The sequence below is a fragment of the Callorhinus ursinus genome, unplaced genomic scaffold, assembly GCF_003265705.2.
Source record: "Callorhinus ursinus isolate GAN/ISIS: 27379988/994484 unplaced genomic scaffold, GSC_fseal_2.0 scaffold17, whole genome shotgun sequence".
Classification (NCBI taxonomy): domain Eukaryota; kingdom Metazoa; phylum Chordata; class Mammalia; order Carnivora; family Otariidae; genus Callorhinus; species Callorhinus ursinus.
This window is the reverse complement of record NW_027397079.1, coordinates 16,523,072-16,547,603: the sequence shown is the minus strand read 5'-3', so window position 1 is coordinate 16,547,603 and position 24,532 is coordinate 16,523,072. Positions and strand designations below refer to the sequence as shown.

The 24,532-nt window shown below is 36.2% G+C and overlaps 2 protein-coding genes across 6 annotated transcripts in view; one reads left to right on the top strand and one right to left on the bottom strand.

The window, feature by feature from the left end:
- LOC112834512 (ufm1-specific protease 2) overlaps positions 1-24,532 on the top strand; it is a 70,206-nt gene that overhangs the window by 31,716 nt on the left and 13,958 nt on the right. For 3 of the 4 annotated variants that reach the window (XM_073902310.1, XM_073902311.1, XM_073902312.1), the window contains 3 exons: positions 19,996-20,074; positions 23,382-23,565; positions 23,647-23,713. In XM_073902310.1, coding sequence (XP_073758411.1) covers positions 19,996-20,074; positions 23,382-23,565; positions 23,647-23,713 — 330 coding nt within the window. Of the gene's footprint in view, positions 1-19,108; positions 19,253-19,995; positions 20,075-23,381; positions 23,566-23,646; positions 23,714-24,532 lie in introns of those variants that run through there. The other variant, XM_025885943.2, reaches the window with a different exon arrangement.
- On the bottom strand, positions 1,980-18,849 carry CFAP96 (cilia and flagella associated protein 96). Of its 2 annotated transcripts, XM_025885947.2 has the most exons (8): positions 18,715-18,849; positions 16,323-16,500; positions 14,582-14,801; positions 13,370-13,507; positions 13,190-13,265; positions 10,033-10,212; positions 4,176-4,345; positions 1,980-2,215 (listed from the first exon to the last, which is right to left on the bottom strand). In XM_025885947.2, exons 2-8 carry the CDS (start codon positions 16,420-16,422, stop codon positions 2,167-2,169), a joined length of 933 nt encoding a protein of 310 aa, XP_025741732.1. In that variant the 5' UTR covers positions 16,423-16,500; positions 18,715-18,849; the 3' UTR covers positions 1,980-2,166. The 2 variants fall into 2 exon arrangements, with proteins under 2 accessions (XP_025741732.1, XP_025741731.1); XM_025885946.2 differs by lacking the exon at positions 18,715-18,849 and having other exon boundaries at positions 16,323-16,503.

The following is a 24,532-nucleotide window of genomic DNA, read 5'->3' as shown; positions in this document are numbered from 1 at the left end:
TTCCTTTTTAGCTATCCTTGTCCAGTTATACTAGCCTCATAAAATAAACTGAAACTCTTTCCATATTTTTCTATGATCAAGACAATTTAAATAACAAAAGGCTGGGGCACTTGGGTGGCTCAGTCGGTTAAGTGTCCAACCCTTGATTTCAGCTCAGGTCACGATCTCAGGGTTGTGAGATGGAGCCCCAAGTGGGGCTCCATGCTCAGCGCAGTGTCTGCTTGAGATTCTCTCTCTCCCTCTCCCTTTGCCTCCCCTCCCCCATTGCCCTTCCCCTCCTCCTACTCACACACATGCACTCTCTCTCTAAATAAATAAGTAAAATCTTAAAAAGAAAAGAAAGAAAGAAAAAAGAAAAAAAATAATCAATGGATATCATAAATAGTTTATGCCCCTTAAATCAAGTGTGTGTGCTCCTCTATTATCACTTCAAATATCTTAGTTTTTCTACAGGCTTCACTATTCCTATTACTGGTTTCTGCATTTGCTTTTTTGTAAATTGACACTACGCATTTATGTAAACTCTAAATAAGTTCTGCCAATTGTCATAATGCTTCTTATGCCCTCCAGTAAGGCATTAGATGAGCACTCCCATCTATGAATATTATATGAAGTGTGTGTTGTTATTAGAGGCACATCAATAAAAATTAATTATAGCTAATGAAGGCATAAGTATAAATGAGCAATTACTTAAATTTTAATAAAATCTGAAAATATAAACCTCATCTCAAAAGAATGCATACATTTATAAGGCTTATTTAGTAACACTTATCAATATATATGACTTTTATTCAGTTATGTGCACCTGGTAAAATTATTCCTAAAGACAAACGTATTCCCTTTGGATCACATTATATCCTTGATAATATCTTTAAGATGTTCATTCTACACTGTCCTTTGCATAGGAAATAAAGATTTTAAATATTTTTTTAGAAAAAAGTAAATAGTATGAGATATAAAAATATATATATTTTATATATATATTACTATATTTTACAATAGTAAAAATTCTGTGTACTATCTTTAATCCTTTTAAAATCCAGATACATCTGAATTGACATAGTTTCCCCCACCCAGAAAAAAAAAAAAAAAACAAGTTGGAAAGAAGAGTATTGCCGTCTCTATACATTCTGATTTCCAGCTCTGAGAAGCCTAGAATAGCAAAGGGACAAGTACTAAGGAAGTCACCATGGATCAAAAATAACTTCCCCAATATATTACATTAATAGATATTATAAATTTCCCTTTTTAAATCCTACCACCACCACCCCCAACTGAATAAGGACTATTTGATAAAGACCTTGCTGTGAATTACAGTAATGTATTTAAATCATATCTTTTAAGAACAGATATGTTTTAAAGCGGTAGGACAAATGAAAAAGAGATAATCTGGGAACAAGAGAATAAGACCTAGAGGGGGATGTTCCAGGAGAGGTAGCTTTGGACAGCTACAAATGTGCATAAGAGGACACCAAAGACAAATTCCATCCATCTTGTAACTTTGTGTTTTTGTAAGATACTCAACTAAAAAGGCATTCCCCATTCTCCCTTCCTCCAACTCATCCTGCGGCTGCCATTGGCTAATATGAAGCTTTACACAGGCCATAAGTAGAAGGCATGAGACCACATAAATGGAGATATTTGCCTCACTCTATAATGTGCATACATGAATCTATGCAATATAAGTGGATCCATATTTCTCTTTGATGTTAAGAATGCTTTAATGGGCTATGACACTTGGATAAGCTATCAATCCAGTTTTCAAATACCTCTAAGAAGAAACACAAGGTAAGAACTTAATGTGCTCTTTCTATCCCTCCAGCCCCAGCCTTCACTCTGGCTCTCTGAGCCTGCAATTCTTCAACATTAGGAGTAAGCTTTCAAATGACAGACAACACTTCAGGATTTTATGAAATGTCTAAATATTATTTTCTCCCCAGAACAGAGATCTAAACAAAGATCAACAACCATATACTAAATTATTAGCAAATACTATTTATTCATTAAGTAATAGTACTAAAACAAGGAAGAATATTAGAGTTGCAGGCTTAATTATCTTTTAAATGTTTGAGATATGTTCCACATCTTATGTTTTATGCAAATAATTAGCACTCCATAATGAATTACCGGTAGTCACAACCTAGAAAGTTATTTGTCTTCCAAATGCTAATAGGACTGTACTGAAGCAGTCTTGTAGTTCTTCATATTTAGTGCCCTGAAATTGGAAAATAAATGCACATTTAATTTTTTAGGTGCAGGTAATATATCTGTACATTCTTGTAAAAAAGTTTTGCAATAAAAAAACTAATCATCCAAAACAAAATTCTTTCACCAGATTAAAAAGCATCACTTAAGATATAATTTAAGAAGGAAAAATTGGTTTGGGGGTACCAATTTTAAATACCACCCAGAGGTTTATTAGTTTTACAATTAGGGTAAGGGGTGCTTGGGTGGCTCAGTCAGTTGAGCATCTGACTTAATTTTGGCTGGTCATATAAACTTGAGGTTGTGGGATGGAGCCCTGCATCAAGGCTCTATCTTTGGTGCAGTCTGCTTGGGATTCTCTCTCTCCCTTTGCCCTTGCCCCTATTTGCATGCTTTCTCTCTAAAATAAATAAGTAAGTAAAAGCTTTAAATAAATAAATAAAACTGGGGTAAAAGAAGCTATAACTTGCTTTAGGATAATATTTTCTATAATATAAAAAGTATCAATAAACTCAAAATTACTAAACAGAAGATAAACTTCTGATTATCCAAAAGAGCAATCAGTTATTCTTTTCCCTGCTACAAACATATATATCATAGAACTTTCTCAGGTCTGTTTTCTGGATAGAAAAGAACACTCAGAAAAGCTGAAACTACCCCCTCTCCCTCACTCCCCCCAAAAATCCCATCTATTTGAGGGTGAGTGTGGTGAAGAAAACTCTAATTTTACTCTCTGTTCTATATTACATAGATAGAGTTTGGCAGAGTACTGATAGATAAGGAGCTTGCCAAAGGATGAAGATCAGAGGACATGAAAAGAAGACTCCATATATTCCCATTTCCACCAACTAGCCCCCTTAGAATATTATGCCTTAAGACAACAGTTAAATTACATAAATAATGATGAGCAGTCTTATTTTGGGGACAGGATAGTAAGATTGGTATTATAATCACTGTTCACAAGTGATACAGATGTACTGAGATGTTTTAATAAAAGAAAAGAATGTGAATTTGGTGTCCTTTACCTAATCTAGTGTATGATTACACTGAAGTTAGAAATATATAAATTAGCTTAATTGGTATTAAAACTTTTTCAATGAATAGATAGAAAGGTAATCAAATGAATTCTTCCACTTATTCATGATCTTGTGCACACACAAAAAAGGAATGATGAATTATCCTTTCCTAATTTACATTCTGAACTCCTGAGAACTTCTTTTCAGTTTTGAGAGTACTCAAACCTTGGGCAAAATTGAACTTTTAAAATACTTTAGCAATATACTTCTCTTCAAAGTACTATAAAATAATGTTAATAGCTTTTTTAACTAACCAAAATATTTCCTAGAAGATTTCATAAAAGATTATTTAAAACTTAAGGAGAGCCTGGTGATGGGTATTAAAGAGGGCACACTCTGCGTGGAGCACTGGGTATTATGCACAAACAATGAATCATGGAACACTACATCAAAAACTAATGATGTAATGTATGATGATTAACATAACAATAAAAAATTATTTAAAAAAATAAATAAAACTTAAGGAGAGAAGTCTCAAATGTCATCAGAATTCTTCATAATTCCTGAGAGCCTGGAGCCCACATAAAGATAATAATTTAACAAAGATCAAAAACACCCTTTGAGAAACAAACAATGTTAACCTGTACTGCTAACTGAACTATAAGTATCTAAAGTCTCAAACAACTCATAATAAGATACTACAGATTTGCTTTAAAAATTATGAACAGAATAGTCTGTACAGATAAATTAAGCTTTTTCAATTAGAAATTTCAGAACATGAGAAAGAACTTCTACAAGGAAGAGCTTCTATATAAAAGGAGCTGGGATTTTCAAAGATACACAGATTTGTCATTGTTTAAAGTATGTATAAATAGGAGATATTATTTTGAAGGGATCACAAAGTCAAAAACAATTTTTCTTAGTTTACAGGCTAAGGTAACATATTCCTACTACCTTTTGACATTTAAGGTCATTATACTTTCAATTGGTCTGCTCTTTGGTCCACTTGGTGGGTGGAAAATCTTAGCACCTTTGCTGGAAATCTGGTTTCCCAATTTAACCACATAAGGGTCAGCAGAATGTGAAGGGTAAGGGTCAAATGTTCCTGCCTTCATTCCACCAGCCTACAAATAAAAATGAGACAATTTAATGTAGTTTTTTAAAAGGCTTCTAACAAAATTAGATTGTGAAGAAGTTCATAAATATTTGTGTATTGTCTATAGAGTTGGTTTTACATTTAAAGAAAGTTGTCTACACAGACATATCTCAGAGATATTGTGGGTTCAAGACAATTGCAATAAAGTGAATATCACAAGTTAAATGATTTTTTTGGTTTCCCAGTACATATAATAGTTATATTTACACTATGTTGTAGTCTATTAACTGTGTAATAGCATTGTGTCTAAGAAAACAATGTACATACCTTCATTTAAAAATGCTTTACTGCTAAAAAAAAAAAATACTAAACATCATTTGAGCTTTCAGTTAATCATACTCTTTTTGCTGATGGGAAGTTCTTGCCTTGATGTTAATGGATGCTTACTGACCAGGTGGTGACTGATGAAAGTTAGTGTGGCTGTGGCAATTTCTTAAAATAAGACAATGAAGTTTGCCATATTGCTTGACTCTTCCTCTCATGAATGATTTCCCTGTAGCATGCAATGCTGTTTGACAATGTTTTACCCACAGTAGAACTTCTTTCAAATTGGAGTTGATCCTCTCAAACTCTGCTGCTGCTTTATCAACTAAGTTTATGTAATATTCTAAATCCTTCATTGTCATTTCAACAATCTTCACAGCATCTTCATCAGGAGTAGATTCCATCTCAAGAAACCCCTTTCTTTGCTCCGACATAAGAAGTGACCACTCATCCCTTAAACTTTTATCATGAGATTGTAGCAGGTCAGTCCCATCTTCAGGCTCTGAATTCGTTTTCTTGCTGTTTCCACCGCATCTGCAGTTACTTCCTCCACTGAAGTGTGAACCCCTCAAAGTCACCCATGAGGGTTGGAATCAACTTCCAAACTGTTCATGCTGATATTCTGACCTCTTCCCATGAATCACAGATATTCTTAATAGCATCTAGAATAGTGAATCCTTTCCAGAAGGTTTTGAAGTGGCTTTGCCCAGATCCATCAGAGGAGTCACCATGTACCGCAGCTATAGCCTTAAGATATGTATTTCTTAAATAATAAGACTTGAAAGTTGAAATTATTCCATGGTCCATGGGCTGCTGAACAGATGTGTTATCAGGCATGAAAAAACATTAATCTCATTTTACATCACCATCAGAGCTCTTGGGTGACCAGATGCATTGTCAATAAACAGCAATATTTTGAAAGGAATCTTTTTTTTTTCCTGAGCAGTAGGTCTCAACAGTGAGTTTAAAATATTCAGTAAACCATGTCATAAACAGATGTGCTTTCATCTAGGCTTTGTTGTTCCCTTTACAGAACACAGACAGAGTTGATTTATCATAATTCTTAAGGGCCCTACAAATTTGGTTATAGTAAATGAGCAGTGGCTTCAACTTAAAGTCACCAGCTGCATTGGCCCCTAACAAGAGAGCCAGACTGTCCTTTGTAGCTTTGAAGCCAGGCAGTGATCTCTCCTCCCTAGCTATTAAAGTCCTAGATGGTATCTTCTTCCAATAAAGGGCTGTTTCATCTACATTAAAAACCTGTCGTTTAGTGTAGCCACCGTCATGGATTCTCTTAGCTAGGTCTTCTTAGCTGTAACTTGCTGCAGCTTCTATATCAGCACTTGTTGCTTTACCTTACACTTTTATGTTATGGAGATGGCTTCCTTCCTTAAACCTCACGGACCAACTTCAGCTAGCTTCCAACTCTTCTTCAGCTTCTTTACTTCTCTCAGCCTCCATAGAAGAGAGTTAGGGCCTTGCTTGGGCATAAGGAAATGTTGTGGCAGGCTTGATCTAACCACTAAAACTTTCTCTATCAGCAAGAAGCCTATTTTGCTTTCTTATCATTTATGTGTTCACTGGAGTAGCACTTTTAATTTCCTTCAAGAACTTTTCCTTTGCATTCACAACCTGAGTAACTGTTTGGCGCAAGATGCCTTAGCTTTCAGCCTATCTCTGTTTTTCACATGCCTTCCTCACGGAGCTTAATCATTTCTAGCATCTGATTTAAATTGAGACATGTGGGGCACCTGGGTGGCTCGGTCCGTTAAGCTTCTGACTCTTGATTTTGGCTCAGGTCATAATCTCCGGGTCGTGAGACTGAGCCGCTGTAGGGTTCTACACTCAGCAGGGAGTCTGCTTGAGATTCTCTCTCTCCCTCTCCCTCTGTCCCTCCTCTCCCCACCTCTGTCTCTTTCTCCCTCTCTCTAAAAAAAAAAAAACAATAAAGTGACACATGCAACTCCTCCTTTCACATGAACACTTAGAGGCTATTGTAGGGTTATTAATTGGCCTAATCTCAATACTGCTGTTTCTCAGGAAAGAGGGAGGCCCAAGGGGGAATGGCCAGTCCATGGAGCAGTCAGAACACATGACATTGATCAATTAAGTTTGCCGTCTTACATGGGTGGTGTTCATGTCACCCCTCAAACAATTAAAATAGTAACAGCAAAGATCACACTGATCACAGATCACCATAACAAATATAATAATAATAATAAAGAAGTTTGAAATATTGCAAGAAGTATTAAAATGTGACACAGAGACACAAAGTGAGCAAATACTGTTGGAAAAATGGCACCAATAGACTTGCTCAAAACAGGATTGCCACAAACCTTCAATTTGTAAAAAAACACAGTATCTGTTAAGCACAATAAAGCAAAGCCCAATAAAACTAAGTATGCCTGTACTGTTCAAATACCAGCAGTCTCCCTGCTGCCAATTTTATGGGGCAAGACACTGTAATTTCCAAAAGTTCTCTATTAAAATGCAAATGTTTATAAGAAAGTAATATTCCAAACTCTTGTCAAGTATTAATATTTTAGTAAGAGTTTACCAGATCAAGCTATCATCTAGTTAAGGGATGAACCTATTACTGAGGGAATAAGACTTAGGTCAAATATATTTTGATACAGAAAGGAGTTGGGGCTCAAAACCAGAGGATGCTCAGAGAAAAGGCCAAAGGTAAGATCTGTCCAGCTGGGAGGCTGACATAACATGAGTTTATTAAATATCAGTCAATGATATTTGGTTAACATACTAAAAAAGATACTAAAGATACTAAAGATACTAAAAATAAAAATTTAAAAAAATCAGGAATAGCACAGAGAAACAGAAAGTGAGAAGAAAACGTGATCTACTTTATACTGTTCTTATAGTCTATTAAGAGAAGTCAATCAAAATTATTTTTTGACCTGTACACAAAACAAATAATTGCTTTGACTTTTTAAGCTGATTTGCCACAATTTTAATCTTTACATTATATGTAGTCACCAAGAAAATTCTATAGAATTATAATAACTCATTTAAGTAGGCATTCTTTATCTTACAGTATCTAAGCCAAATATAAATGAAAATTAAAAGACATAATTGTAATATTTCAAGTTTTCCAGATTGAGGACACATAGATCCTTTTGAATCTATGCTAACATCTATTTATAACAAAATAAAACAAAGCATACAAAAAAAAACATACAGACCAGTTACACTTAAAATTATTGATGCAAAAAATACTTTAAAAATTAACAAATAAGGTAAACTAGTACACTTAAAGATTAATACAACATGGCCAAGTGGGATTCATCCCAAGAAATCTATTATTATTATTCACCTTATAACAACTCAAAGAGAGAAAAAAATATATAGTCTAAGTAGATTACACCAAAACATTCAATATAATTCTACACACATTCCTGATTTATCCCTATTTTTGGCATCTATAAATATGAAACACTAGAGTAAATTCAAGTAATTCAGTAAATTCGAGATTAAGGCAAAAGATGGCCACTGTTGCTAACCTAAGCTACTGCACAAGAACATGACTTCAGGGCTATAAATACTGGAAAGGAGGGAGCAAAATTATTTGCAGAGAATGTAATCATATCTGAAAATCTAAAGAGAATCAAGATAATACCCATTAGAACATAAGAAAACTTAATGAAATGGCCAATTATCAAATGTTTTTATAAAGACAAATTATATAAGAGAATATATGATGGGGGAAAAAACTGTTGACCAGAGCCTTAAAATAAATAGAAATAAAATACAAGATATATAAACCTGTGTGAAGTAAAATATAGAATCCTACAAGGTAACTAAAAGTTTTTATAAGTAGTTTATTTCTAGATCAGAAGATTCAAATCATAAATAGGCTAGTACATCCAAAAATCTGAAGATTTAACTTTTTAGCAAAATACCAAATATCTTTCTCCCCAGAGCTTTAGAAAATAATTTCAAAGTTCTACAGAATAAATATGGGGAAATAGCCAATGTACTTTTTTTAAAGAGTAACAAGAAATTAGACCATCCCAAATTAAAATGTCATAGTAATTAAAAGTAGCTTGGTATAGGTAGAAATAAACATCAAATAAAATGGAAATTGAAGGGAAAAAATGGGAGTTTTGATTTGACAATTCAATTTCAAAGCAGTGGTATTAAAAATAATTCTATCAGTGACATTAGGAACAATTGGCTTTTTAAAAAACCAATTTTCTTGAAGTCTAATTCACGTACAATAAACTGCACCAACTTAAAGTTTACAATTCTATGACTTTTGAGAGCTGTATATACCGTTGAAACCATGATTGCAATCAAGATATAGAGCACATCTTCCCTCAAAGTTTCATCCTACCTTAAAAACTGGATTTTGAGGGGCTCCTGGGTGGCTCAGTCGGCTAAGTGTCTGCCTTCAGCTCAGGTCGTGATCCCAGGGTCCTAGGATGGAGCTGAGCTCCTCCTTGCCCCTCTGCCCCTCCCTCAGCTTGTGCACATGCGCTCGAGCACGCTCTCTCTCTCTCTCTCCTCTCTCTCAAATAAATAAAATCTCTGAGGGAAAAAAAACCCTGGATTTTGAGAAAGATAAAACCTGAATCCTCACCTTGCTCATGTCAAAATACATTTCAAATGAAGATTTAAATGCAAAAGTGTAAGACTAATAGAAGAAATCAAGAATGTACATTTTTATAATAGTGGTGGTAAAGAAAGTCATTCTGAGAATGACATAAAACTCAGCATAAAGAATTGATAAATTTGACTACAAATTTATTAAATTTCTGGATAGCACAAAATACCATAACTAAAGTCAAAGATTCAACAGACTAAAAAAATTATTTTCAACACAAATGACAAAAGAATATCATTAATATATTAAAAGATCTTACAAATCAATATGAAAAAGACAAATATCCTAATAGAAAATCTGCAGGGAAAATGAATAGGCAATGCACAAAAGACTGAAAGTATGAACTAAGGTTTATAAACAATAAGAAGCATTTTTACTTTTATTCACACTTGTAAACCTCAGCAGAGTAGGAGAGGGTTCATTTTAATCACCATTTCAAAAACTAAAAGATGGTCTGGCTTTTCATGGTTCTGTGAATAACTATGCCTAAGATCTAGAGAGGCACTGAGAAAATCCATTGTAAACTCAAATACACTTAAAGTGATTAGTAGTTATTTCATTTCAAGAGCTCCATTATTCCCTACACTAGCCAGGCTTTGTGACTTTTCGTAATTTTGTTAAAATAAATTTCACAATTCTTATTGTGCATGATAAGAATGTGAACAATAAGCAGAGGTTTATTATTTACATGGCTAATAAAATGATGTGACAGAAAAAAAACAATTCTTTATAATGCGTAATAATTTTTAATTCTAAAAGTTTTAACTTACCTTTTTACCAGGAGAAGAGGGCTTAAAGGGGTGTGCAAGTAATTCTTTCTTCTCTGTTTTTTTAATTGGTGGTAAAGACTTCTCAAACGAATAAGGATTGATATCAAAATATTCCCTTGGGTAAAGGTTTAACTTGAAAGGTGTTCCTTTAACTAAACGATGGTGTTCTTCATTCTCCTTCTGTAAATCAGAGTTTGAAATTACATAACATAAATTATTCAAATTAGAAGTAACAGTTAAATTTTCTTTTATATTTTAACACAACCATGTAGATTTTTAAAATATATACCACTAGGTTCACTTCTCTAAAACATTCAGTTGTTATTTTGTTTCTATGATACAAAAGAGATCTCCTCTTCCACACCACAGTGGTAAGGATAATTTAACCATTCCATTTATCCTTTGGGGCAGTGTGTCTCAAATTTTAGTTTTCATAGGAATCCCTTGATAATTTATTTGAAATACATATTACAAGCTCTTCTCTCAGAGATTTCTAATCCTCTTGGTTTGCTAGATGGCCCCAAAATCTGTAGTTTTATCAGTCACCCCAGGTGATGCTGATACAGGCTACCATAAAGCAATGCTTTAAAGATTACCTTTTCCTAGAGTATGGTCACCTTTTACTAGAATATTGTGTTTGTTTTGCCAACCCCTGCCCTAAAGTATTCAGTTGAGTACAAATCAGCACATATATGTGAGTAAGCTACTCAAAGCCAAAAAAAGAATGGCCTAAAAAGACTAGAAGTAACAGTGTCTGACTCTTACCATAGGGCTGGCAAGAGTTCCAATTCCATCAGCTATACTGGAAAACATGACTCCCAGGGCACTGGGTAGAGCACACAGAAAGGGGTGACCTCAGTAGCAGGGATAATTAGCCCTAGATTGAGCATTGCTCCTGTCCCACTTAACAAATCTTAAAAGTGAGACCTGAAAAAAAATCAAACTATTTCCAAGTCATTTCACTGCACCCCACAACAAAGCCCAAGAATTTTTATAATACAAAAAAATATACACCACTCAACAAAGTAAATGTCACAGTGCCTGACATCCAATCAAAAATCACTAATAATACAAAGTAGGAAAATATGACCTCTACCAAGAAGAAAAATCAGTAATTCAAAATCAACCAAGAACTAACATAGATGTCAGAATTAGCAGAGAAGGAAATAGAAACAATAATTAAACTGTACTATATATGCTCATAAAGCTGCATAGAGACATACAAGATATTAAAAAAAAAACACTCAAGTAGAACTTCTGGAGAGCAAAAGCACAATGTGTGAGATTAGAAATACAAAGGATGGCATTAATAGCATATTGGACCTTGCAGAAGAACAGATTAGTGACCTTAAGGACCTAGAAAAGGAAACAATTCAAAATGAAATACAGAGAAGGAAAAAAGAGAACTAAAAAAAAAAAGCAAACAGAGCACTGATAAACTGTGGGACAATTTCAAGAGATCTAATGCATATGTAATAGGAGTCCCTGAAGGAGAGGAGAAAGATAGAACAGAAAAATTAACTGAAGAAATAAATACTAGCTGAAAATATTCCAACTTTGATGAAAACTATAAACCCACAGATCCAAGAAGCTCAATAAACCCCAAGAACAAGAAGCAAGATGAAAACACCACCAAAGCACATCATAATCAAATTGCTTAAATGAGTAACACAGAAAATCTTAAAAGCAGCTAGAGAAAAAAGGACAGTACATATAGAAGAACAGAAATCAGCATGACAGCAGATTTCTTGTCAAAAACAATCAAGCAAGAATGCAGCGGAGTAATGTCTTTAAAATTCTAAAAAAATATATAAAATTTCTGACTTATAAATAATAAGTTTTGAAAATAAGAACAGAACTTTACTATTAGGAGAGAAAAGTATTTTATGCACATAAAGTTTAGGATAAAAGACTAATTACTGGGGCCCCTGGAGGGCTCAGTTGGTGAGGTGTCTGCCTTCAGCTCAGGTCATGATCCCAGGGGCCTATCAGGCTCCCTGCTCAGTGGGGAGTCTGCTTATCCCTTTCCCCACCCCCCTGCTCATGCTCTCTCTTTCTCTCTCAAATACATAAATAAAATCTTTTTTTAAAAAAAGACTAATTACTGAGTCACCGATAAAACTGTCTTGTGTGTAGTTATATGTTATGTGTTATTAATACTATTCCTACAGATGAAAAGTGGCTTATACATAATTTTGTAATAATCCATACATAGAAACAAAGATGCTTATTAAATGACCAAGGTTTCTGCCCAATTTAATAGAAAACTTTTCCTGAGTTTGGTCACACCCCTTTGCAAAAATGGCTACTATCCTTCTATCTCGTGGCCCCGCTGCTGCTTAAAGTCATCACGGCAAAATTGTTGAAAACTGCATGCCTGAAACTAATAAAATGCTTGCCACTTAAGTTCTATTGCTTAATGTCCAAACATTTTCATTTTGCCAGTTTCCTTTAAGTTATATTGAAATTGTTAAATTATGTTGACACAGCTCCAAAATTTATAAGGTTTCCTCTACTCATTCCCATGTAGGCTTTGTCTATATAAGTGACTACGTTTCATTCAAAGTCAAATATTATATAAAATGAGTGTAGAGGATATGCCAGTAATATTTAGCTTTTATATCTGTCATTTAATAGAGTACTTTCCTCTCCTCCTACCACTCTCTTTTCTGTAGGTATTCATCCATTCTGTACCTTCCACCTTCTCCTTTCTCCCTATCACTCCTGCATTCCATTCGTTGATCATAATGGCTTGATTAGGCCAAAGGTACTACCACTACTGTCTTAGCCACAAGATATTAGGGTGTGGTGGGAATATAGCTAAGGCTTAGGACATGACTCTTCTACTTAAATAGGACATAGCTGATCAGGCCAAGTTAACAGAAGCCTCATAGCCATTTGAGAGAGATATAAGGTGCATGTGGTAAACTATAGCAGGAGAGAAAAGCTCACCCTGGGAAGAGGTGAGAAGATCTACAGCAAGATATGGAAATCCAGTATCAAAAAGGTGAAATTATCACAATTCATTAACATCAGTTTACCATTGCCCTAGTAATACAAATACTGATAAAATAAAACAATCCATAATCAGATCACAAATGAATTCTCTAGGTCAACTAAAAGAAAGATTGAAGAAAGTTAAAATAGATTATTTTACCTTATAATTTAGTTTGGGTGCATCGTAGAAATCAGCAGAGTGTGAAAACTGTTTACCTATGGTAATATTTGCATAGCTAAGGAAGGAAATTAAGTAATGGTGATTTCAGGATTCAGAAATTTTAAATTTTATTTTTTTAAGTTTAAAATAAGTGATATGAAAGTATGAAAAATATCTTACCCATATCCAGTTCCTTTCTTTCCTGGGTTTGTATATAAATTCTTTCCAGGTGCCTCATATTTTTCTCTGGGTTTTGACTGTGCACTGAAGAATGGCATGGGACCACCTAATGTTCCATAGTAGCTTCCTAAACCACATCTTAAATACAGTTTTTAAAAAAGGAGGCAAAATAATACAGCAAATTTTGTGTTATACATATTTGATCACAATTTATAAAAAATGACTGAAAAAGGAACAAAATACATGCAATGGAATTGACTTGCCTAACTTTAGTAAGAAAAAAGCAACCAATTTTTTTAGTTCTTAATCTAATTTCCCCCATTTTCCAAAGTCACAAATTTTCAGATGAGATAATGTTTTTAATTTTTTATGCTTATTTTAAATGTTCCACATAAACAAAATTTCATAATCCCTAGGCAGTGATAATAGTTTCCATTAATTCAGAAGATTGCAGTTTTACTAACCTCAAAAAAAAACAGCACAATTAAGAACAAAATTGGCCTTCAACCAATCCTCATCCATCATAAATTCTACAGAGTCAGCATTACAGAGTTTTGTTTTATGTCATTGCTCTCTATTTATGTAATAAATATATGCAAATACATTTGTTTGAAAACCTTGAAAAAACTGCATTAACGTCGTATCATAAAGCTCAGCTATATAATGTAACAGACTATATGATTTTGTTTAGTGGTTTAAAGGTAAGAAAAAAAAAATGAACCTTCAGATTGACAACTGTCACAGCTAAAATATTGTTAAACTCCATGCATGTATCTTCACAATGATTTTTAAATAACATGTCTTGATAAATTACCTTCTTTATCAAAAGAAGGCTTCTCCTAATTTAATAATTTTTATGTATACTTAAAAAGTTTTTACAAAGCAGAAAAAAGAATAAAGGGCACAGATGACCCAAGGCAGTTTTTTCAAGGTTTTCAAACAAATGTATTTGCATTATTTCGTTAGCTTTTATTACATAAATAGAGAGCAATGACATAATCAAAAATTTAATGAGATGAGGATCTACTTAATCAAAACTCCCTGTTAACTTATATCACCCAATATAACTGTCTCCAAATAAGACAAGTTCATCCTAAAAATCATATTTTAAAAAATGAATCATACTTAAGTCCTCCAGAGAAAGACTCAATTTGGGCTAGAGGAGAGAAATGGGCAGGAGATGTATTTATGACTTTTCCCCCAAACACTTACGGCTTTTTATCTCCACTACTAGGGAGGAAGGCTTTGCCTAGATTTTTTTTTGCTTCTTCCATCATATGCCGTCTCCTCACTTGATTCAGACTTACATAGCCTTCACCTTCAAATATCCTTACAAAATGGGGATCAAAATAACCTGCCTGGAGATTTGACATTTCTTTGGATCCCCCAGGTAGCATCTGTTTATTTTTGCTTGCAGCCTCATTAAAGGGTCCTTTAAAAATAAATTAGGAATATCATAACTTTGAGCTAATAATTAAAGAACATGAAAAATAACTAAGAAAAGTTTCAAACTGTGGGATTGGGGCCAGTGAGTTTTGAGCTCTAAAATGCTGTCTCAAAATGTTCACTGAAAGCTCTGTGTTGCAGATTATATTGACTATAAGACCTAAGAGGTTGCCATTAAATCATTTTAATAATTAGGTCCTGGTTATAGACTCTGAATTTTAGAGCTGGAAGGGACCCTGAAAAGCATTTAATCCAATGCTTCCCCATCTATATACTAGAAAACACTGTGTGAGATTATCAGCAAGTACGTGTGTGGGTGTGTGTGTGAGGTTGAAGGGAAGGGTGTTCCATACTCAAACTGAGGCAATTCCCCTCTTGGATATATACTCAACACACATGAGTGTCTATACTCACTAAAAGGCGTGAACAAGAATTTTCACAGCAGTTTCATTCGTAATATTCAAAAACAAGTAACTACTCAAATGTCCATCAACAAGAGAACAGATAAATAAACGTGATATATTTATACAATGAAATACTAGTATTTCATTTCAGTAATTTTTTTAGAAGGCTGTTTTTATAAGTATTTAGAGCTTCTTTTATAATTTAGATCTAGGAGAGCTCAATTTGAGAAGTCCTTCAGCAATGTGAAAATTTTTTTGAAGTGCAAACAATCCTTAAATCAACCAGTTATTTAAATGTGAATTTGTATCACTGATTTTTTTAACTTAAATTTTGGAAAGGTAATATATTCATAGGGTTCCAAATCCAGTAACATGTTTTTACAATAAATTTTCCTCCCACACTCGTACATCCAGTTCCTCTCCCACAGGAAATCATGATATTTTGTTTTCCAGAGAATGTTTAAACATGTCCCAATGAATATTTTCATATACATCCTTTTCCATCTTTGATGCTTAGCATAATATATAATAAACAATTCTGTACCTTGATTTTTTTTTATTTAACAGTATATCTTGGAAATGTTTCATGTCAGTGTATTCTTTTTGTAACAAAGGAGTCATTGAATAGCCAAAAGTTTAACTGAGACATTTAAACTGTTTATTTACTTTAGCTCTTTACTATTTATGACTCCTACAAATCCCTCAGCTATTCACTTAGCATTTTACTTTTCAGGAAAGTAATCATGGATGGCCCTTTGGGATGCAAATGTAAATGCTGCTTGCATAACACAGTGTCCCATCTGAGAAACCATAAGCTAAAAACAAAATATTCTGAGAGAAAACTGCCATGCACCTTTGGAAAGAAGTAAAATTACCTATGATGAGAATATACAAAGGAAGGGTATCCCAGTGAAAAGAGCTTCCAGCTCTTATAAAATTAAGTTGTCTCAATTCTATCGAAATTTCTTAAGTTTATTCAACTTTAAACTTAATCCTCTAAAATATAGAGCATTAAAATATACCACTTAACCTAAATATTAAATCCAAAATTTCATATAGAAAATATCCACTATTAGGCTGTAAAGAAAACCAGATATACTTACGATTAAATGATGACACATATTTATCACCAACAGTAACATATTCCATCTCACTAAAGAGGCCAATCCTCTCCATATCAGTTTTCCCTCCTTCCACAGGCATGGTTGCTTCTTGTGGTGGTATTCTCTATATTGACAACTTTAAAGTGTTCTTTATGGCTATTTCTTTTATAGCAAAATCCTACTTTACATTGAAAAATACAGGAAAAAAAATTTTAAGAAAAAGGCAATTACTAAATTTCAGTCCAAATGACTTTCAGTCTGAGAATTAGCATTCATTATAAAACAATGGTCCCAAACTATGTGGGGAAATAATCTACTTTGTGGGGCTGAAGGGGAATAACAGCATTCAAAATTATCACCATGAACCCTCCCCTGGATTCTCTGGGTGAAGTATCCACAAATTCCACAGACATGTGTATGACAGCATCTGTCTCATTACCATTCATCTGTTGTAAATGATCAAATTATTACTGTATAGTATAGTATAAATACTGTGTAAACAGCACCTTTCTTTTGAGAAGTTCAAAGTAGATTTAAAAATCATACTTACATAAGGTGGGGGGCACTTTCAGTTTAGATCGAATGATTTAAACACACTGCGTTGTCTCTCATGTGGGAAATTACAACAGTTTTTCACAATGCACAACACATATAGTTATTATGTGTTATCCTATGCTCTTGAGTTTTCTCAAGTTTAAATGAAAACAAGAAATGTGTCACTGGCGAAATTAGTTCACAAAGGGGTTGGATGGGAAAGGACAATTGTCCAGGCAAGATAAAAACTAAGAACAACAAAACAAATGATAATGCACAATGAATTAAGAGTACTTGTTAAAGGCTAAACTGCAATTGTGAATTTTCTTTTGAAATATCACATTAAACATTCAAGTATTTAGATTTTTTTTTAATTAGACATGTTCTGGAAAGGAAGACGAAAGAGCTAAGGAATATTTGCCTCGATTTCAACATTATATATATATTTAAAAAAAATACATACATTTTTAAATAGGCTTCACACCCAGCGTGGAGCCCCAAGCGGGGGGGGGGGAGCTTGAACGCACCACCCTGGGATCAAGACCTGAGCTGAGATCAAGAGTGGGTCACTTAACGGACTGAGCCACCCAGGCGCCCCAATAATATTTTTCAAGTACCAACTAGATCTAGGCACTGGGCATACATCCTGAATAAAACAAACCTTGGCTTATGCTTCCCAATTTATAATCCAAGGTAAGAAACCTTTGCCTTGAATTTCAGTGACACTAAACACACTTGCCTCTTTGGAACTGTGGCTCATCTGAGCATCAACCTTGCTAACGGGTAATATCAAAGGCGCAAGTGAAGACTCCTTTAAACTAAAGCGTTAATAAGATACGCTTCCATTTCCCCCCATTCCAGCTCTTCCTCTGATCAGGTCTGTTTTAAAAGCACACGTCCGTCAGCTGGGATGTGCTACTTCCATTTGCGGCCTGTTTCAAAGCTCCATCCCACCGCCCAACCACAAGAGCTTCCTGTGATGTTACAGGGGCTCAGACCCCTTAAATGGCTCACGAGGTCCGCTATCACCCACACTTGTCACCAATGGGAACCCCACTCCCCGGCCCCTGGGCTCCATTTGTCTTCTTTCGGTTCTCAGAAGAGACTCGCTCCAGCCACAGGACCATGGCACGCGCTGTTTTCACTTCAGGCGAGTACTTCCCCGTGCTGTCTCCTTTAGCTCCCCCAGTTAACACTGACGCTTCGGATCGGGTCGCTCAGTGATCACTTCTTTAATTACCTCATACCATGTACTACTTTTTCCAGGCCCTCGCCATGGTTTATCTAATGGGTTATCAGTTCACATACAACGCGTGGGAATCCTTTAATTAACAGCTATTTTCCCCATTAAACTGTGGGCTCCACGAAGGCAGGAACCGGGCTGCGTTTCGATTCTTCCCTCCCGCCGCATTTCCAGGGCCTGCGCAGCGCCCGGCACACAAACAAACAAAGCGAGCCACGGAGGGGAGAAGGAAAGGAAAGAAGCTCCCGCCTTGAAATTTTCCACTATTTAACTCTTCCTGAGCGACAGTTACAGAATCGTTCATTCATTTAACAAACACTTTGCAAACCCCTCCTCTGGGTAAAGCTCGCTGACAGAAGCTAGGCAAGCACTGCAAAGGGCATGGATCCTGGCCCCAGGGAGCTTACAGTCTAAGCAGGCGAGTACGTAAGTCAGTGTAACACGAGAATTTGGTAAGGTCCCTCATGCTTAAAGCGCTGAAGGGAGGGGGCGGTGAAGAAGGGGCGGAAAAGGTCCGGCTGAGGCGACGGGAAAAAGATTTCCCATCAAGGAAACAGGCTCGGAGTAGGTAGGTATCTAAAGGCCAACACCCTGCGGCCCCGAGGACCAAGTCACCTCTCAGAAGGACACCCGGTCCGACAGCCGAGACCAGGTCGTCTGAGGTCGGGTCCGGGTTAACTCAGCGGCAGGAGCGACAGGTGCGGCGAGCCACCTCGCGCAAGCGCTTCCCGCGCGAGGCCTCGCTGCGAAGCCCCTCCGCACGCTCCGCCCACTGCTGATACTGACTGCGGCCGCAGGTGTTTATTGTGACGCGTTGCCTCGGGTACGGGAGAGCTCGTTTCAAGGTACGCTACGGAAGGATATGTGGAGAATTCGAAGCCGCATCCGAGAAACATACGTAAAGACTTAAGAGTGTGGGTAGAATGCGAAGGATTCAACCAATAGAATTTACTAAGAAAAGGCTTCTGCTACCCGCCCCATTATCCATCCGCGAGGAGCAGTGGTAAAGTACGCCCCATAACGTTGCTGCGGGGCATGTTGGGAGTTGTAGTCAGCCTTCCCAGGCTCCGCCCTGGAAACGCCACTTCCGGGCCAGCGTGCTGAGCCCTTGCGCGGACGTCTGCGCCCCTGTCATAGCCACGTAGCCGATATGGTGAGTACCTCCGCTGGTAGTCGACCCCTGCGTTTCCCCTCGGACTTTCCTAGCCGCCGTGGGTCCAAGCCCTTGAAAGGAGCTGGCACTGCCGAGGCCCACAGTGGCAGCGGCGAACTCGGTGGTTTGGGCCGCCTTTCTCTCGGTGTCTCCCTGGTAGAGCCGGAGGGACACTGCCCCGCACAGCCTAGACTATCCCAGCTCAGCCGCGGTTAGGACCTGTGCTCCCCGCGCCTCCTCCTTGTGAATGCATTTTGTGAACGAGGGATTATTTGGCGTCCTTGAAGATTTGAAGTATTGGACCTGGGAAAGATATGAGTGACTTCCTTCAGAGACTCTATTCCCCTAGCTCCGGTGATGTCGCACTCCCCCGGTTTCCCTCCTGATTGCTCAGCGAGGTCCTCCAAGCCCTATCCTCGTTAAATTGCTCTTGCCTTTTTAACTTTTGTCTTCTTCAGTATTTTTCATTGTCATTAAATATTTTTTGTCCAAATGGCAACTGTAGAACTCTTCATAGTGCAGATTGTTCAAATGATTGCCTGATATTTGTATGGTAGTATTGTTCTTTAACTGACTTCTTATTGATAACTATTTAGGTGGTTTCCTTTTTTCTTTTATTAAAGTTAAATTTTTACTGAACTTTATTTCCTTAGAACAAATTTCCAGAAGTAGAATTGAGTCTCACTTGTATGAGGATGAATTTGTTTTGTTTTACAATGGAATTTTGGTTCTGTTTGTCTTAGGTGATTTCAGAGACTAGGGATATACTCTTCAGAATAAGAGGAGGCCTTGATCTAGCTTTTCAGCTAGCTACTGCTAATGGTAGGTCTGACCAAAAAAACTCTCCTTTTTTATTATAAAATTGATGGTGAAATATACTGGGATCCTCTTTATTTTGCAAATGAAACTGAGTGAGGATAAACTCAAATCATGTGGTTGGTGAGTTCTGTAAATTGGATTTAAACAGGCACTGTGTTCCAGCACCACTGCTAGCCTGTGAGGCTTCTCTGTGCAAATTAGAAAAAGATATCCCCTTTCTTAAAAAAGCTTCACTGCCCACTGGCAGAAAATTGTCACAATAAATACAAATATCCACAATGAGCGCAATGTAAACAAGGCATGTAGATTTGTACATTGCAGACTTGCACCTGTACATAACCCTGAGTCTCTAGAGCCCACACTCTTGAAAGTTAGGTTGTTTTGGAATGGTATAAGAATTCTATGGGAAAAATATCAGCAGAGTTTGTATCAAGCAAATTCTAGGATGTCTTCCTATCTCTGACTTGGGCTAAGGCCACAAAGAGAAGTAAAGAATATCAGAAGAGGAAGATGGGTTGTGTTTGAAAGGTGTTTCATTTAAGATACCAGAGTGTATCAAGTGCAGATTCCCAGCAGGCATCGGGTGATTTGAATCTGAAATTTAGGGGAGGGTGGGTGGTCAGGACTAGAGAGAAAGAATATCTCTGAAGGATGATCATTAACACCGTGATAATAAATAAAATCACTCATGAAAAGTATGATCAGTGGTGTCAGAAACCACAGACAAGTTCAGAAAGTTACGGAATGAAAAGTGCCAAGTTCCTTGTAGGAGGTCACTAGCTGGCCATCGTTTCCTGGCCCTGTGGAAGTAGGAAGGGAGAGAATGCAGAATGTTCTTTCTGACTCATCCCTTTATGCTAAAAAAAAATTGCTCTCAGTCTTGGTCCATTCAAATCCCCACTCCCAAATGAATGAAAGTAAGTCTCTGGGACAGAGACCCAGGCATCAGTAAGCTTTCTGGGTGTTTCTAATGTGCCATCCAGATGAGAACCATCTTACAAAGACTAAATCAAACTCATTTCCAGGCCTATCTTATTAGTAAAGTGTAGTTCTCTAACACGTTAACTTGTGTGGTTAAAGCCTTGTATTTCACAACTCCATATAAATTGAAGCTATACTTTACTATGAACTTATTGCAAAGTATAATTAATCCATTAGTAGGTATAATAATATAATTTCAAATGTAAACAAGGACTGCAATACTTTTTACCAAGTAATTAACATATTTGAGTTTGTCTTCTGACTTGATTATATTACTCCTACAATATCAAACTCTTTCAAACATTCAGTGAAGGGAATCATTAATGAGAAAATATAGAGGAAAGAGGTGCTTAACTTTAAAGACATCACAGTTTTTTCAGATTAGTTTACCTCTTGGTCCTTCAGGGATAAACAAGGTAATCCAGGAATTATGTTTGTCTTCTGTAGTATAGCTGAAAATCTTTAAATTTGGCCTTCTGAAACATATCAAGATGTCTTAAAATCTGACTTGTTGTAAGTAATCTTTTCTCTACCACAACCCCAAGGTATTTATTTATCAAGATATCAGTGTGATAGTTAAATAAATACTTTAACCACAAGGTTAAATAGGTTTAGGATTTAAGAATATAAAGCTAAAATAAGTATATATTGTCTTCTTTAAATATATCTTCTTGGGGCACCTGGGTGGCTCAGTCGTTAAGCATCTGCCTTCGGCTCAGGTCATGATCCCCGGGTGCTGGGATCGAGCCCCGCATCGGGCTCCCTGCTCGGCTGGAAGCCTGTTTCTCCCTCTCCTACTCCTCCTGCTTGTGTTCCTTCTCTCACTGTGTCTCTCTCTGTCAAATAAATAAATAAAAATCTTAAAAAAAAAAAAATTTTTTTTAAATCTTCTTGAACCATGAAAATGTTGTACATATTCCAAAAATTATTGTAAACTAAAATCCCTGAAAATGAAGTCAAACAAGTGTCAGGTTAATGACATGTTACACAGAAAAAACTTTGACTTTAGAATACAGTACTTTGGTTGTACTGTATTCTTAGTGGGATAGAGTCCAAAGAGAAAAAGAACTACAAAGAAATTTGAATTTTTTTTATTATTACTATGTTACGTTAATCACCATACATTACATCATTAGTTTTTGATGTAGTGTTCCATGATTCATTGTTTGTGTATAACACCCAGTGCTCCGTGCAGTACGTGCCCTCTTTAATACCCATCACCAGGCTAACCCATCCTACCCCCCTCCCCTCTACCCTCAGTTTGTCTTTCAGAGTCCATCGTCTCTCATGGTTCGTCTCCCGCTCCTATTTCCCCCCCTTCATTCTTCCCCTCCTGCTATCTTCTTCTTCCTCTTTTTTCTTTTTTTAACATATATTGCATTATTTGTTTCAGAGGTACAGATCTGTGATTCAGCAGTCTTGCACAATTCACAGCGCTCACCATAGCACATACCCTCCCCAATGTCTATGAAGGAAATTTGAATTTCATTCAACACTTTTATTGCTATAAGTTATATGGTATTTTGAAAGTAATTGGTGTCCTCATACGTTCCTGGTGGAATACAAAATAGTGCAGCTCCTTTGGAAAACAGTTTGGCAGTTCCTCAAAAGGTTAAACATAGAGTTACCCTGTGACCTAGCAATTTTACTCCTGCATGATCACCTAAGAGAGTTGAAAACATAATGCACACAATAACTTGCACACAAATGTTCATAGCATTATTCATGATAACCAGAAAGCAAAGAGACAATCCATACATGTATCAGCTTGTGAATGGATAAACAAAGTGTGTTGTATCCATTCAGGGGAATATTATTCAGCCGTAAAAAGAAATGAAGTACTGATCAATGCTACAATATGAATGAATCTTGGAAATACTATACAGGGTGAAAGGTAGACATGAAAGGACACATAATGTGCAATTCCATTTATAGGATGTGTCCAGAATAGGCAAATCTATGGGGACAAAAAGTAGATTAGTGGTTGCCATGGGTCAGTGTAGGAGGAATGGGGAATGAGTGCTGATAAATATAGGGTTCTTCTGGGGTGATGACAGTGTTTTGGAATTAGATAGTGATGATTGTGAAACCTTGTCAATATGCTAAAAGCAACTGAATTGTATACATTAAAAGGATGAACTTCATGGTCTGTGAATTTTATCTCAATTTTTAAAAAGAAAGGCAAAATGTTTTTTTCAATATTGAATCTGCAGAATAGTTATCTGGGAGTCAATTTTACTGTGTTCTACTTTTGTGTGCTTGGAATCATTCATGTTGAAAAAGTTTAAGATTTTTCTCATTAACTTCTATTTATTTGCTTTTAATTTAGAAATATTTATCAAGAAAGCACTAAAACATGTGCTGAGTGATCTGTCAACCAAGCTTTCTTCAAATGCACTTGTGTTCAGAATTTGCCACAGTTCAGTGTACATATGGCCTAACAGTGACATAAACACCATTCCAGGAGAACTGAGTGATAATTCTGCTTGTAAGAACATAATGCGCTTTATTCAGTGAGTATGTTTGAAAATTGCTAGAAATGTTTTCAAAATGTCATCTCATATTATAAACATCTTTGTGTATTAAACATCTAGCTTTGAACAGGAAGAAGATACCAAACGAAAATTTATGAGAAAGAAAGACAAAAAGTTATCAAACATGGTAAGCAAATCACCTGTCTTCTTAGTGTTAAAGATCTATAATCCTTGGATTTGGACTGGAGTGAGATCTTAGAGATTATTTAATGCAACTCTCTTATTTTTTACAGATCAGATTATTGAGGTCCAGAAAGAATAAATGACTTGTCAGAGGTTTTATCTCTGTTTTACGTGTCTAAGCTTTTGTTCCATATTAGTACATATCTTAATACATACCTTTTTCGGGATGCTTTCTGTGCTCCCACAAAAATACACAGCTCGAGTATGTTTGCAAATTACTTAAAAATAAATAAAAAGGAACCATTCTGAAACATGACAGAGGCACATTATGCCGTGAGGTAGTAAATAATAAATGATTTACTTCTCTTCACCTCGTTCTTAGTTCTGGTACTTTTTGAACCAGTGTTATTGAGGGCCTGCCATATGCCACAGACTTGGCAAATACTGGAGAGGAAAATTGGAGCTACTTCAGGGGAGGAAGTTGTACGAAGTTAATACACTACCGTGTTTTTCTAGGCTGTTACGGGAAAATAGGGTGGACATGAGGTTGGAGAGCGAGGCAGGGGCCGCTTCAGAAGAAGCAGAACTAAGCCAGCAGCTATGCTAACAACAGAGGAGGGAAGGGATCCAAGAGATATTTAGGGGATAAAATGGATGATCCTTGGAAATGAATTGGATATGGGATGACCATTTTCTTGCTTGGGTAAAGATGGGCGATGGGGAAGATAGGAGGTCAGTTTTGGTCACGTTTGAGACACCAGTGAGATGTCCACATGAGCTGTTAAATTTATGATTGGTAGCTGTTAGATTTAGAGAACCTGTG